Source organism: Coregonus clupeaformis, chromosome 14 (assembly GCF_020615455.1).
Source record: "Coregonus clupeaformis isolate EN_2021a chromosome 14, ASM2061545v1, whole genome shotgun sequence".
NCBI classification, from domain to species: Eukaryota; Metazoa; Chordata; class Actinopteri; order Salmoniformes; family Salmonidae; genus Coregonus; species Coregonus clupeaformis.
The window spans coordinates 47,133,054-47,146,614 of NC_059205.1; the positions used below are offsets into that span (position 1 = coordinate 47,133,054).

At 47.7% G+C, this 13,561-nt stretch overlaps 1 protein-coding gene across 2 annotated transcripts in view; it reads right to left on the bottom strand.

Annotated features, from left to right (window-relative positions):
* The window catches only part of LOC121580804 (nucleoprotein TPR), a 32,460-nt gene that overhangs the window by 1,588 nt on the left and 17,311 nt on the right, over positions 1-13,561 (bottom strand). The window contains exons 21-43 of one of the 2 annotated variants that reach the window (XM_041895849.2): positions 12,523-12,721; positions 12,092-12,354; positions 11,765-11,905; positions 11,471-11,587; positions 11,039-11,242; positions 10,545-10,741; positions 10,014-10,161; positions 9,787-9,924; positions 8,843-8,974; positions 8,115-8,245; positions 6,597-6,807; positions 6,223-6,396; positions 4,367-4,955; positions 3,894-4,087; positions 3,643-3,719; positions 3,315-3,514; positions 2,192-2,682; positions 1,863-2,075; positions 1,430-1,643; positions 897-1,171; positions 655-726; positions 348-439; positions 87-193 (exon numbers count right to left, since the gene is read on the bottom strand). In XM_041895849.2, the coding sequence (XP_041751783.2) occupies positions 87-193; positions 348-439; positions 655-726; positions 897-1,171; positions 1,430-1,643; positions 1,863-2,075; positions 2,192-2,682; positions 3,315-3,514; positions 3,643-3,719; positions 3,894-4,087; positions 4,367-4,955; positions 6,223-6,396; positions 6,597-6,807; positions 8,115-8,245; positions 8,843-8,974; positions 9,787-9,924; positions 10,014-10,161; positions 10,545-10,741; positions 11,039-11,242; positions 11,471-11,587; positions 11,765-11,905; positions 12,092-12,354; positions 12,523-12,721 (4,579 nt within the window). Of the gene's footprint in view, positions 1-86; positions 194-347; positions 440-654; positions 727-896; positions 1,172-1,429; positions 1,659-1,862; positions 2,076-2,191; positions 2,683-3,314; positions 3,515-3,642; positions 3,720-3,893; positions 4,088-4,366; positions 4,956-6,222; positions 6,397-6,596; positions 6,808-8,114; positions 8,246-8,842; positions 8,975-9,786; positions 9,925-10,013; positions 10,162-10,544; positions 10,742-11,038; positions 11,243-11,470; positions 11,588-11,764; positions 11,906-12,091; positions 12,355-12,522; positions 12,722-13,561 lie in introns of both variants that reach the window. The other variant, XM_041895848.2, reaches the window with a different exon arrangement.

The window sequence follows — 13,561 nt, forward strand, 5'->3', positions numbered from 1 at the left end:
TCACGACAGAGATATTTTCTCTATAGAGGAAAAAGACAGTACAGAGAACCGTATTCGCTCAGTGCTACTTGGTGTTTGTGTTGTACCTCCTTGTGAGGCGAGCTGTCCGAGGTCAGAGTGGGACGAGCTGGCCTGAGGCATGTCTTCAGGAGGACCAAACCTGAACCTGGGAACTCCTGCTACCTGGGGAGAACTGAGAGACAGACGGACATGGGACAGACACCGATAATAATATCAATGAAAAACCAATGGCCAAAAGAGACTGGGTCCAGTCAATCAATACCACATCACAACATTCATTTAAGGGTCCATACAAGTTTGTGTGTGTGAGTGTGTGAGAGACGTACTGGATGGCCTCAGCGAAGCCATCCGTCCGGTGGGGCACCACCAGCGTGGGCGTACTGGGGACCATCCTGTCATCGTCATCAAAGAAGTGTTGCTAAGGGATGGAGAACAGAGATGGTGAGAGAGGAGAGAGAACTATGAAACTGTGCAAGACATGACTTGGTTAGGTTACATGGTCATTGAAATACTCCTGGACCCAAATTATGCCTAGACCAAGAAGCCTTTAGTACAGGAATAAGCTTGGTAACACTAATCTGTGTCCGGGAAACCATGTCTAAACATACAGCACACAGGCACTTCCTCCCTTACCATGTTGCCTATCCCAGGGGTGAGCTGGGGTCCTCTGCCTACAGACTGCCGGCGGATTGGTGCAGACAGCCTCTGTGGGACAAACAACCACAAGGGCGTTAAACTATACTATTTTTGCACAGCTGACTCAGAGTACATAGTGAGGATTGTATAATTGAACCCAGGAGTACGTTAGTACAAGTTACATCTGAATATCTGTATTTACGTCTGAAAGCATGCATGTGTCTGGATCAGGTCCTGACCTGTGTGGGTGGAGGTCCCAGGCCCAGCTCAGGGCCGGGCGGCTGGATGTAGAGGCGTGGGGGCAGGGGGTGTGGGGGTCGGCGTGGGACGGACTGGGGCAGGCGCAGGGGGACCTGACGGGGGTCCAGGCTGAGGCTGGGGGTGGTGGAGGGGGAGAAGGGGGAGGTAGAGAAGGAGAAGGTGGTGGTAGTACTAGGGGAAGGCTGTAGCAGTTCTCTGGGGGGATCAGACATGGCCAAGGGGAAGGACTCTGTGGTGCTGCTGCTCCCACCACCTGGAAGCAGAGGAAAGGGTTAATGTCTCAGACTATGATACGGCAGGCGCAAAGTCACATCTGCCTGAAGTTTGTACTCACTTCTATACTATCCGTTTAATGTTATTTACCGCATTAATTTTACTTCCAAAATACGACATCCATATTAGGAAGTTCCTCAATTGTCAGACAATACTACCTCAGTCGTCAGTGTTTCAAATGCCAACTAAGGGACTTCTTAATACAAATGGCGTACAAAACAGTATCTCGCTCTCTCACCGCTCTGTGAGTCAGCCTGTTTCTGGGAGGTGGAGTCTATAGCACCCATGCTCTCCTCGTTCTCCGAGGCAGGCTCCGAGGTCTCAGGGCCCGTCTCGTCTCCTTCTCCTTCGTTCGGCTCGTTAGCGTCTCCGCTCGCCTCGTTGCTCTCCTCTCTTCCCATCCCCTGGTCATCATCTTCATCATCCTTCTCTTCCTCCACCTCTTCCTCATACTGGGGAGAAAAAAACTATTGCTTGAATAATCAAATGCACATAAAGATGGTATACAGTTGTCACAAAGTGCTTTTACAGAGATAAAATAATCTAGCGTGAAATGCTGAAAGATCATTTCTTAAAATTAAACACCTAAATAGAGATCAACAGATCAGATTCAGCAAACATTCAATAAACACTGAATACATTTTGACTTCAACATATACTGAAACCCTCACCTGCTCTACCTCCTCCTCCTCCTCCTCCTCCTCTTCGTCTCGACTGGAGCTGTCCGTATCGATGATGATGACGTCAGGCTGGCGCTCCTCGCTGGAGTCCTGGGTGTCAGAGGGCTGGGGGGTCACCTGGTGGTCTGAGGGGACAGACTGGGACACCCCGTCGTCCTCTTCCTCCACCTCGCCCAATACAGGAAAGGACACGTCTGGTAGCTCCTACCCCACACACAGTTAGATAGGGTTATGCAACGAGACTCATATGATGATGAATACATGCACCCTTACACATACAGGGCCTGTGCGAGAACACCCTCTTATGTCTTAAGGTTTACCTGGCTGCCATCTGGAGTCTTCTGGTTCTCCCCTGACCCCTCAGCTTCTCCATCAGTGCCCTCTTCACTCTCCTCCTCCAGGCCCACTCTCTGGATGATACGGAGCTTCTTCGGGATGGGTGTTTCGTCTGGGTCCTCCAGGGCCGTGTCGGCGCTCTCTGCCCGAGGTTCCTGCTCCACCTCGCGGGCACGCTTTGGCCCCGCAGAGCACCCTGTGGCCATACCGGAGCCAAATACGGCCGTAGACGTGGAGGGCCTCTCCACCTGACCACTAGGGCCCGCCTCTGCCTCCTGACTGGCCGGCTCGGCGATGGGCGGGGCCTGCTGTTGCTGGGTGGGCTGGACAAAGGCGGTGGCCTGGCTGCTGATTGGCTGAAACTGAGTGTGCGTGATGTTCTGGACGCTAGGGCTGGTGGAGCGGACCGAGCCGCTGGTGCTGCCAAACACAGACACGTGTTCCACGGGGGTTCCACCCTCAGAGGACTGCAGCGCTGCAGGGGTTAACACACACACAGGGTTAAAAGGTCAGGTCAAAAGTATACCATCTATTGCTGCCCTGGGGGACAGTATCCTATCTATTGCTGCCCTGGGGGACAGTATCCTATCTATTGCTGCCCTGGGGGACAGTATCCTATCTATTGCTGCCCTGGGGGACAGTATCCTATCTATTGCTGCCCTGGGGGACAGTATCCTATCTATTGCTGCCCTGGGGGACAGTATCCTATCTATTGCTGCCCTGGGGGACAGTATCCTATCTATTGCTGCCCTGGGGGACAGTATCCTATCTATTGCTGCCCTGGGGGACAGTATCCTATCTATTGCTGCCCTGGGGGACAGTATCCTATCTATTGCTGCCCTGGGGGACAGTATCCTATCTATTGCTGCCCTGGGGGACAGTATCCTATCTATTGCTGCCCTGGGGGACAGTATCCTATCTATTGCTGCCCTGGGGGACAGTATCCTATCTATTGCTGCCCTGGGGGACAGTATCCTATCTATTGCTGCCCTGGGGGACAGTATCCTATCTATTGCTGCCCTGGGGGACAGTATCCTATCTATTGCTGCCCTGGGGGACAGTATCCTATCTTATGCCGATCCTATAATACAGAGCCACTTCTCTCACCTTCCTGGCTGTCAGACTGTGTATGGGGCATGACAGTGGCCGTGGGGGTGGGCATGGTTATGGGCACCATGGGTCGGATGCTGGCCCTGGGGGTGGACTTGTTCCCGGGGATGGGAGAAGGTTTACTGGGGGCACCGCCTGATACCGTGGTGGGTTTAATGTTGGCAGTGGGGGGCTGCTCTGAAGAGCCAGAAGAACCACTGTTTGGTAAGAAACGGGAAAAACAAGACAGAAATGGTGTTAAGAGTCCCAGGACGAGGAACCATCAGTTACTTTGATTTCAAACCAGTATTTATTTTCAGTGTGCATGATTCAGACATAGTTATACCTTCCCCTGTCTGCAGCTTGGGTAGTCCTTTGGCTGATCTGCCTCTGTTCTGGAGCTCTCTGCTGCTGCTCCTGGCTCTGGAAGAAGAAAGGAGGAAGTGTCCATCACAAATCATTGAATTGGAATTTCAATTAATCTCCTGGATCGACTGAATTTAAATGTAATTTATCCCAAATCCAGTGTACTGTACTCCCTCTCTGGTCTTTGATCTATGGGAAAAAGTGCTTGAGTGTGTGTGCGCGCGCATGTACCTTATTTTTACCCTGGTCCTGGGACTCGTCTCTCTGAGGTTGTTCGTCACGGTGGTCTCTGAGCTCCCTGATCTCTCGGTCCTGTCGGTGCAGACGGCCCTCATACTGGGACTTGAGAGCACTCAGACGCACCTCCTGCTCCTCCCGCTGCTGCTTCAGCTCCTCCACCTCCTTGGCCAGCTGCTCCTTCGCAACTGGGACACACACACAGAATACTTCATTTGAATCCATGATGAGTACAAACCCCAGATAGTTCTCATATCACTTAAATCATTCCTTTCAAATCTAGGCTACAAAAACATGAGACATTAACACACATTCACACACAGATGGCCATGTTTGAGGAGACTGACACTAATGAATGCCTTATATAGTCATAGCATTGCATAAATGGACAAATGTGCCAAAATAGTTTATTACTACCACTATATGATGTGCATAAATAAACATAAACAGCTAGCTATGGGACTTACTGTTGAGCTGGTTGATCTTCTGCTTGGCGCCCATGAAGACCTTCTTGGTCTTCTCCTCCTTGTCGGCCATCTGTTGCCGTAGTGACTCCTCCTGAGCAGTTTTCTCCTGCAGCTCCTGTCTCAGCCGGGTCACTTCACTCTGGGTCCCCTGGGCCTGGGTAGACTGTTCCTGGAGGCGGGTCAGCTCCTGTTTCAGCCGGGTCACTTCACTCTGGGTCCCCTGGGCCTGGGTAGACTGTTCCTGGAGGCGGGTCAGCTCCTGTTTCAGCCGGGTCACTTCACTCTGGGTCCCCTGGGCCTGGGTAGACTGTTCCTGGAGGCGGGTCAGCTCCTGTTTCAGCCGGGTCACTTCACTCTGGGTCCCCTGGGCCTGGGTAGACTGTTCCTGAAGGCGGGTCAACTCCTGTTTCAGCCGGGTCACTTCACTCTGGGTCCCCTGGGCCTGGGTAGATTGTTCCTGGAGGCGTGTTAGCTCCTGTTTCAGCCGGATCACTTCACTCTGGGTCCCCTGGGCCTGGGTAGACTGTTCCTGGAGGCGGGTCAGCTCCTGTCTCAGACGCCCCATCTCTGTGTCGCGCTCACTCACTGTCTGACAGGGTGATTTTACATTTACATCATTTAGCAGACGCTCTTATCCAGAGCGACTTACAAATTGGTGCATTCAACTTATGATAGCCAGTGGGACAACCACTTATTTTTTTTATGGGGGGGGGTGGGGGGAGAAGAATACTATATTAATCCATACGAGACGGAAATGTGTTTCCTGCTATCATTAGAGAGGTTTGGGGGTCAATGGTTTGAGGGGTTTTGTAAAGATGTATGGTGAAGGAAGTACAGGAAAGGGAATAGATAGGTCCTCCAGAACCAGGGAAAAGGATCATGGGTGGACAAGGAAGAAAGGCAACGTATTCTCTGTCCAAACAATCATGCCTCTTCTCTGGAAAAACTACCTCATTTGTTGAAATTCAAATACAATCAAAGGTTAATAATTTCTAATCAATAGCTAGGTTTCCATCCAAATGGTGACAGATTTTCAGGCAAATATTCAAAAATCTGCATAAAAACAATCTGCACCAGATTTTCCCACCAGCGGTGAGTTTCCATCAAACTGCCTTGTTGGTGATAAAAGGCTGTGCGTGATGAGGTAGTGTACATAAACATGTATTTTTCGGTTGATGGTTTTGTCAAAAACTGTTGCGATAAATAGCAAACTTGCAGTCTGGTTTCGGCGCATGCCCTCTAGACAAGACTTCACTGATAGTGGACAGGGGGTTATATTATGAGATTATGGATAAGAGCAAGATCTTAATTGATAATTGGCAGCCAAGCACCGATCATCATGTCACCAGCGTTCAAATAACAGCCTACCCTCAATATTTAGCATATTGGAAATGTGCATGATCACCGTGCACTTCACCACCAGTTGAAGTTCATCATAACTTATTTCATCTGTCTATACACTTTTCATGCTTTCCACGTCATCGTGGTAGGCCCATATTATTTGCTCCAAGTTCACTTCGATATGATGGTTATTATGTTAATATTTGCGCATAAAGGCGTTTCCACCGCCATTTCACGCATAATTCTTTATACAGACAAAAAGATCCCACCATGTCGAACAAACAAATTGTCTTTCGACATTTATGAAATTGTACCGACATTTCCTGTTTCCATAAGCCCTGCCGGGACTTTTTTTTTATGCATCAGGTACTTCAGCCGCATGAAATGGTAGGATGGAAATCTGGTTTATGATACTGACAAGGTGCCAATACCCATCTGCACAAAACTGCTTTTCTAAAGGTCTACTTATGCTAAGCATCTACAGCACTAGCTCCATACACATACAGTACACCTACCTCCTGTACGTTTTTCAGTTGTCCCTCCAGGTCTTTGACCTTGGTCTCAGCCTGGCTGAGGGAGTCCTTCAGGCTCTGGATCTCCTGGGCCTGCTGCTGGGCCTGCTGCTGGGCCTGCTGCTGGGCCTGCTGCATCTCCTCCTGGGCTGGCTTGGCTGCTGCCTCTGCCACCAGCTACCAAAGGGGACAGAAGAGGGGAAAGAGGAGCAGAGTGTTAGAATGGAACAGAATTAACAGTCAGTCAGTAAAAGTTTGACTGGCCCTGTCACTGTAGCTGTAGGTGCAAACATGTGCAGGTACAGCTTAAAACAACTTTAAACATGCATGACCAGCAAATATACACACACAACCCCCCACCACACCCTCACACACACCTTGTCGTGCTGCACTTTGAGCTCCTCATACTGGGTCTTGTAACGGCGGCCGATCTTCTTGACCTGCGTGATGGTCTTGGACTTCTCCTGGATGTCCAGGTTCTTGGCGTCCAGCTCCTTCTTGGTCACATCCCTCTCGGTGGTCACCTTGCCCAGAGTCTCCCTCAGGTTCTGCACCTGGCTCTGGACTGTGGTCACTGACGCATGGGTCCTATGGAGGACAGGAGTATGTACAGAGTCAAGTGTAAAGAAATGTGGATTAGACCATAATGAATAAAAATATTTTGGACACAAATCTCTTGTACAGTTTATATTTCAGTTGAGCATACTGTAGTTTTACATTTTGATTCAGTTTCTGAATTTATTGAATTGGAAATGAATTGTCCCCAACCCTGGTGTGTGTGTGTGTGTGTGCGCAAGTGTCCATGTGTGTTTTATAATTCTACAATGCTGCATAGAATCAGAGTGAGTGGCAAATTTCATGTCACAACATATCAGGGGGGTATTCATTACGCTGATTTTGTTGCAAAACGTTTCTTAAAAACGGAAGCGAACGGAACGGGCAGGGACATACCTGAATTTGTTCAATAGATACTCTCGTTTTAGTTGCAAAACTGTTTGGAAGAAATGATTACACCCCTGGGTGATTGGTGCATTTCTGTGTTAAAGTGAATTTAAACTCTTCTGTGGCTCAGTTAGTAGATCACTGCTCTTGCAATGCCAGTAGTGTGGGTTCGATTCCCACTAGGACCACCTATATGAAAATGTTATGCACGCATGACTAAGTCGCTTTGGATAAAAGCGTCTGCTAAATGGCATAGATTTATTGATTTAACTCTGCCAGGTTGAATGTGAAACTGATTTTATATGATCCACACAGAGTACATCCATAAATTCCACTCTTTTATTGTCATGGCAATTCTGAATCATACAAATAAATCAAGCAAAGCAAAGTTGGTGGAATATTTAAAGTTCGAATGTTCGGTTGAGGGGGGAGCAACAGTGTTGATTTGAAATCCATTTTTATTTCTTTACCATGGTGATTCTATTCAAAAGAATACACTTACATTTTAAAATGATGATATTACAATTAAAAAAGTCCCGGTCCCTAAACCAGCTTCCGCTACCAAAACCGACACCTGCCTGAGCAGGAGAAACAATGTCTGTTCCACAAGCACATGGAGATGATGTGCAAGGTGGAGTTTACAGGAGAGTGACGAGGGAGTTCTATGAGTAGCGTGTGAGCTCAGGTGACCAGTGGATATTTTCTGATGAAGAAACTAGAAGCCATTTCGGGGGGGGTGTTGAGGTTGCAGAGATGGGGCTTCTCTGATCTCCCATGTATTTGTAGTGGTAATAGTAAGACAAGATGAGACCAAATAATATAGGATAGGAAATCGGTAGGTATAGTAATTTTGAAAGTGTAGGTTTTTGCCTTTTTTATATAAATAAAAATAAAGAATAGTATAGAAATTGTGATGAGTATATCTCGAGTAAAGTGTGTGTGCGTGTACTGACCTGGCCACCTCAGCCTTGAGTCTCCCAGTCTCCTCAGAGAGCTGCTGGATGCGTTTGAGGTGGGCCTCTCTCTCCGAGTGCAGCTTCTTGTTCTCCTCCTGGTCTGTGTCCTTCTGCTGGCTCACCAGTTGCTGAGGGACACAAACACACACACGCACGGTGTGTTCACAAATTCACTCTGGAGTGCCAGAGTGCGCTCTGGGAATTCGCAAATTCAGAGCGTTGTCAGATGGTCCGTTCGTAAATTCAGAGCGTTTCGCACTTGGAGTGTTCAGAGCGCACACTGGACGCTCTGGCCGAGGAGTAGGGTTGATCCGATCATTCTGACCTCACAACAGCAGTCAAGCACCCAAGCTAACTGGCTAACGTTGGCTAGCTTGCTAGCTACTTCCAGACACAAATGAGAGAACACCTCACTCTGACCATTTTACTCGCCCTAGCAGAGCTGGTTAGGCTGTTTTCATGTTATCCAGATCGTTGGTGACTAACTGCGCTGCTGGCAACGATTAAATTACGCTTTTTTGCCGACGTTTACTGACACCGGCCATATTCAACGGGTTTGTAAATTAATCCGTTATTATGGCACACTCAGATGAGTGCTCTGAAATCGGAGTAGATCGCCAAAGTGAATTTACGAACGCACCCATAAACATACATTATCACACACACGTACATTATCTATCTCTCGCTCTCTCTCGCTCACACACACACTGAAGTTGACCTCTGACCTGTGTGCGGGCCTTCCAGCGTTTGATGTCCTCCTCCAACAGTTTCTTCTCAGCCTGCAGCATGCCATTCTTCTCACTCAGCTCAGAGGTGGAGTCCTGCAGGGGAGTGATGTCTGCCTCCAGCTTACGCACCTGGGAGAGACAGAAAGAGAAAGGAGGTAGTGGTAATTCACATGAGGAAAAGAGCACTGGCAGTATGTGTATAGTGACCAGGGTTATTGGTGTATAGCATCAAAGCAACGGAGTACTACAGAAATATTAAAAATGTCACATATTCAGTCTCATCATACAGGGGATGTGGCCAATAGGCAACAGACTGGCTCAGAATTCAACATTAAGATGCCTCCTAAACATTTAAGAGTATTACTGCAGCTGACAAACATCTTTAGAAAGAAATCATGTAGCTAGTACCAATTATTAATAGTGACGCTTTTAACACACATAGGGCCTTATAAAATTCCTAAATGTTTTAGCCTGATTCTGTTAGTTTTTTCTCCATTTTTTTTTCAAGTTTTCGCTCCCCAAATCATGCACCAAGAGACCATTGTATGGTAAGCAGTGTTTCTGTAGCACTCATGTGATTGCAGAGTTTGCTAAACAAATGACTACTGGATTGATGCAAATATTCATGATTTCATTCTGCCAGGTAGGCATAGGCTACTTTGTAGTTAACATTTAATTGAGGTTTTTGGGAAAGCTTTTCCATCTACGTGTTTACGGTCAGCATTAGCATAATCGCTAACGGCTACACAAAGTGTGTACATACGCGCGCACCGCACGCACACAGGGGCATTCGTGTGTTGTTTCAGAAAGTAGCAAATTAATGCATTTTCTAACAAGTTCAAAACATTTAGTTGATTTCCTAATAAGTTCCATACATTCCGTTTTAATGTCTGGAATCTGTTATTCCGTCCCGTTTCCCCTACACTCAATAGAGTTCTTACTTTAGCCTGGGTCTGGTGCAGCTCCTGCTCCAGCCTCTCCCTCTCCTCCTTCAGCATCTTGTTGGTCTCCACCAGCATGTTCATGTTCTCCATCCTCTTCATCTTCTCATCGTGCTGGGCCATAGTCTTCGCTGTCAGCTGGGGGGCAGACAGTAGATATATGAACCCTTGGCAGGCTATAACACAGGAAAGGATGCTCTGAAAGGTTAAGAACTTTCTAGTTCTACCTGTAGTTTCTCTCTCTCAGCATTGAGGCTCTCTTGTAGTTCCTTCAGCTCTCGGTCCTGGTGTTCAACTTGCTGTTTGTAGCGCAGTGTCTCAACCTCGGCCACCTCAAACTGTGTCTCCACAATCTCCTTCTCGCGACGCACAAACCTGCAGGAGGGAAAGACAACAGGTCAGAGCAGGCTTAACAAACTGCTTATTCACTAAAGTACTGGTTAGGAACAGCTTTAGTGGATCTCCATCAGTTCTTGTAGGCTCAGTTTTCCAGACACAGATTAAGCCCAGTCTTGGACTTAAAAGCATGCTTAAGGTAGAATGGTGCTTTTTTTGTCTAGAACTAGGCTTAATCTGGTCTGGGTAACCGTTCCCTAGTGTAAAAATGTATTCGTGTGATCTTAGTTTTACAATCAGGAAATTCAGGTGACCGCAGATTTAGTAGAGGTGTTATACTAAATGGATATTTTGCAGGTCAGCAATACAGGTATCTATAAAATAATTGGCACAGTAAGCAAAGTCATATCCCTTTGTACTACCTGAGGATCTCCAGGATCTGTTCCTGGGACTTGCCCTCCTCGCTGAAGGACAGGTTGAGGCTGCTCCCCCTATTGGACTGTTGCTGTAGCTGTACTGTGGCAGCCATTTTGGCTCCCAGGCTCTCCATCTGCTGGTGCAGCAGGCCATTCTGCTTCTGCAGCTCGTCTGCCCGCTTCTGCTGCTTGGACAGGTCCTCCTGGGGGGAGAGGGTAGAGGATAATAATCAGTCAAGTAAGGCCTTGGAAGCTGGGGTGTGAAGAACGGTGTGTCCAACTCATCACCAGCAAGCAACTGATGGAACCATGAAACTTGACAATATTCAGTTTCAGTAACCTGCTACATCCTGACCAAATCTCATATATCTTTACCACATTGTCTGATAAAAAGACCTGCATTACTCTTACAACAATGTTCACACGTCACACCACACCTCCACCTAGCTTTGTCATCTCTTCCAATCCTTAGGCCACATTCACCCCAACCAACCACCAACCTTGAGTTTCTTCTCCAGCTGGTTCCAGTTGGTGCGAGCCTCCTGTAGCTGGGTGGTGGTCTGTTTGGCCTTGTCCTCCAGCTGCTTCCTGCTCTGGTTCCCCTGCAGGCCTTGTCTCTTGACCGCCTGCAGCGCCTCCACATCGGCCGCATGCAGCATCAACTCCCTCTCGTACTTGTTCTGGGCCTCCACTGCCAGCTTGCCCTGTGATGGGAGAAAAATAGAGTTGAGTTTGACAAATCCATGCCTAGACACTGTTATGCCAATAGTCTTCATCTTGTTCTCAGAGTCATACTTTCTAGTGTTTCACCTAGTTTTTAATTACAGGTGAAGCACAAAGGACCTGAAGCAAGCAACATCTAGGGCAACTTGCCCCTTAATTATCAACTTTTTCACTGAGAACATGTAGCCTGGCATTAACTGGAGGTCTACCTGCTGCAGGCTTTCCTGCATGGCCTTCTGTTCCTGGGTAACAGCTGCAGCCTTCCTCTCCTCCGCCTCCTGCAGCTCTGATTGCATGTTCTTCATGGTCCTCTTCAGCTCATTCATCTGGGAAAGAAGGAGAGGGCATGAGTGGAGGATGACAGAGGAGAGCCTTGTTGGCCCCAGGACTAACATGTCAGCTCCAGGCATCCAACTTTAAGAGGAGTCAATACATTGCTACATTTAGCCACAGCTGTGGCTCATGATGCTTTGTAGAAGTATTTGGTTCAATGGCCATCTTACCTGTTTCTCCACAATGTCCACGGCCTTCCTCTTCTCCTCACGGAGCTCCTGTTTCTCCTTCTCAGCCTCCACCAGCTTCTTCTCCAGCCCACGCTGGAACTCCTGAGCCTCCTTCAGACGAGTCTCCACAGGAGAACGAGCCTGAGAGGTACAGACAGAGAGACAGAGGGGAAGTTAGGCATCAAAGAAGTTACATCAAATTGGGGTTCAAAGTGAGTTTGAACTCCGCTGGTAGCGCCAATTACTACAAGGATGGAAGATTGATAAGTCATTGTAGGATAATAAGTACTTGTACCCTTTTCTTGTGCTAATTCTCAACACTTGTACCTGTTTCTCCTTGCTGAGGGACTCCTCCAGACTGAGCACCATGGTGCGGTACTGCTCCACATTGGTGCTGGCGTTCTGCAGGCGCTCCTGCAGATCACTGATCAGCTTCTCGGCCTGCTGCAGACGCCCGCGCACCTCCTCTAGTTCTGCCTGGAGTTTGGCCTGGGCCTCCTGGGAAGCCTGGGACTGGGCCTGCTGGGAAGCCTGGGACTGCTGGGAAGCCTGGGACTGGGCCTGAGACTGAGCTAGGGTCTGAGATGGAGCTAAAAACACAGCACAAACAGATAGTGACTGGAATTTAGTGTTTTCCAAAATATGCCAACAGTTCTGGTCCAATGCCACCATTTCCAATGCTTTTACGCAATACATTGCAACGTCTCCTGTCAAATTCCCAGAGGACATCCGTACTGCCACTTTGGATGAAAGCCTACCTCTTAGTGGTGCTCTAATGGGTGCCCGGGGGTTGGTCTGGCCCTGGCCTAAACCTGAACCCTGGTTCTGGCTCTCAGCATGGCTGAGCTGCTGTCTCAGTAGGTTAGCCTGTTGCTCAGCATTCTTCAACAGCTCCTTGGTCTTCTGGTGCAGGGCACACTGGGCCTCCAGCTGCTTCTTGGCCTCCAGCAGTTGAGCCTGAGGGAGTGTATTAAAATAAAAATTGGTGGAGGAAGGAGAGGGGGCCTAAAAGTGTCTGCATGCTTCCCATCCGAAACAGTTAGTGCATAAGACAACATATTAAGTTTTTGGTCTATTCGGAAGCCGAAGTCTACGCCCCTTTGTCAGTGATTGGTCAACAGTAGGGATTCTTCAATGAAGTACATTCAACGAGAGACTAATCGTTTTAATGCACATTTCTTCACTTTTTGCACCAAACATCTTAGTTAGATGTAAAATTGAACGACTAAGATCTCCTTGGCAAAAACGTCAAAATGAATGACAGTTATCTTCGATGAATTCTAAATATTTTGACGAAGTGTATACTGGCTACGGCATCTAAAAGGCAGACAAACAGTACTATTGCCGCTTCTCTCATTTTTTAAAGTGAAGGTCTTTAACGGGAGTATCCACTCATCCAGCTGAACAGAAGCATGCGGAAGGCTTAAGTGATGATATGGTAAAAGCCACTGAAGGTCTAATATTCTCTAGGTCAGGGGTATTCAACTCTTACCCTACGAGGTCTGGAGCCTGCTGGTTTTCTGTTCTACCTGATCATTAATTACACACACCTGGTATCCCAGGTCTAAATCAAATCAAATGTTATTTGTCACATGCGCCGAATACAACAGGTGTAGACTTTACAGTGAAATGCTTACTTACAAGCCCTTAACCAACAATGCAGTTTAGTTTTAAGAACTAAACTGCATGGTGTGAAGTAAAAAATAAGTGTGAAGTAAAAAATATATACGTTTAAATAAACATTATTTTTATTTTTTTAAATAGTACAAATAATTAAAGGGCAGCAGTAAAATAACA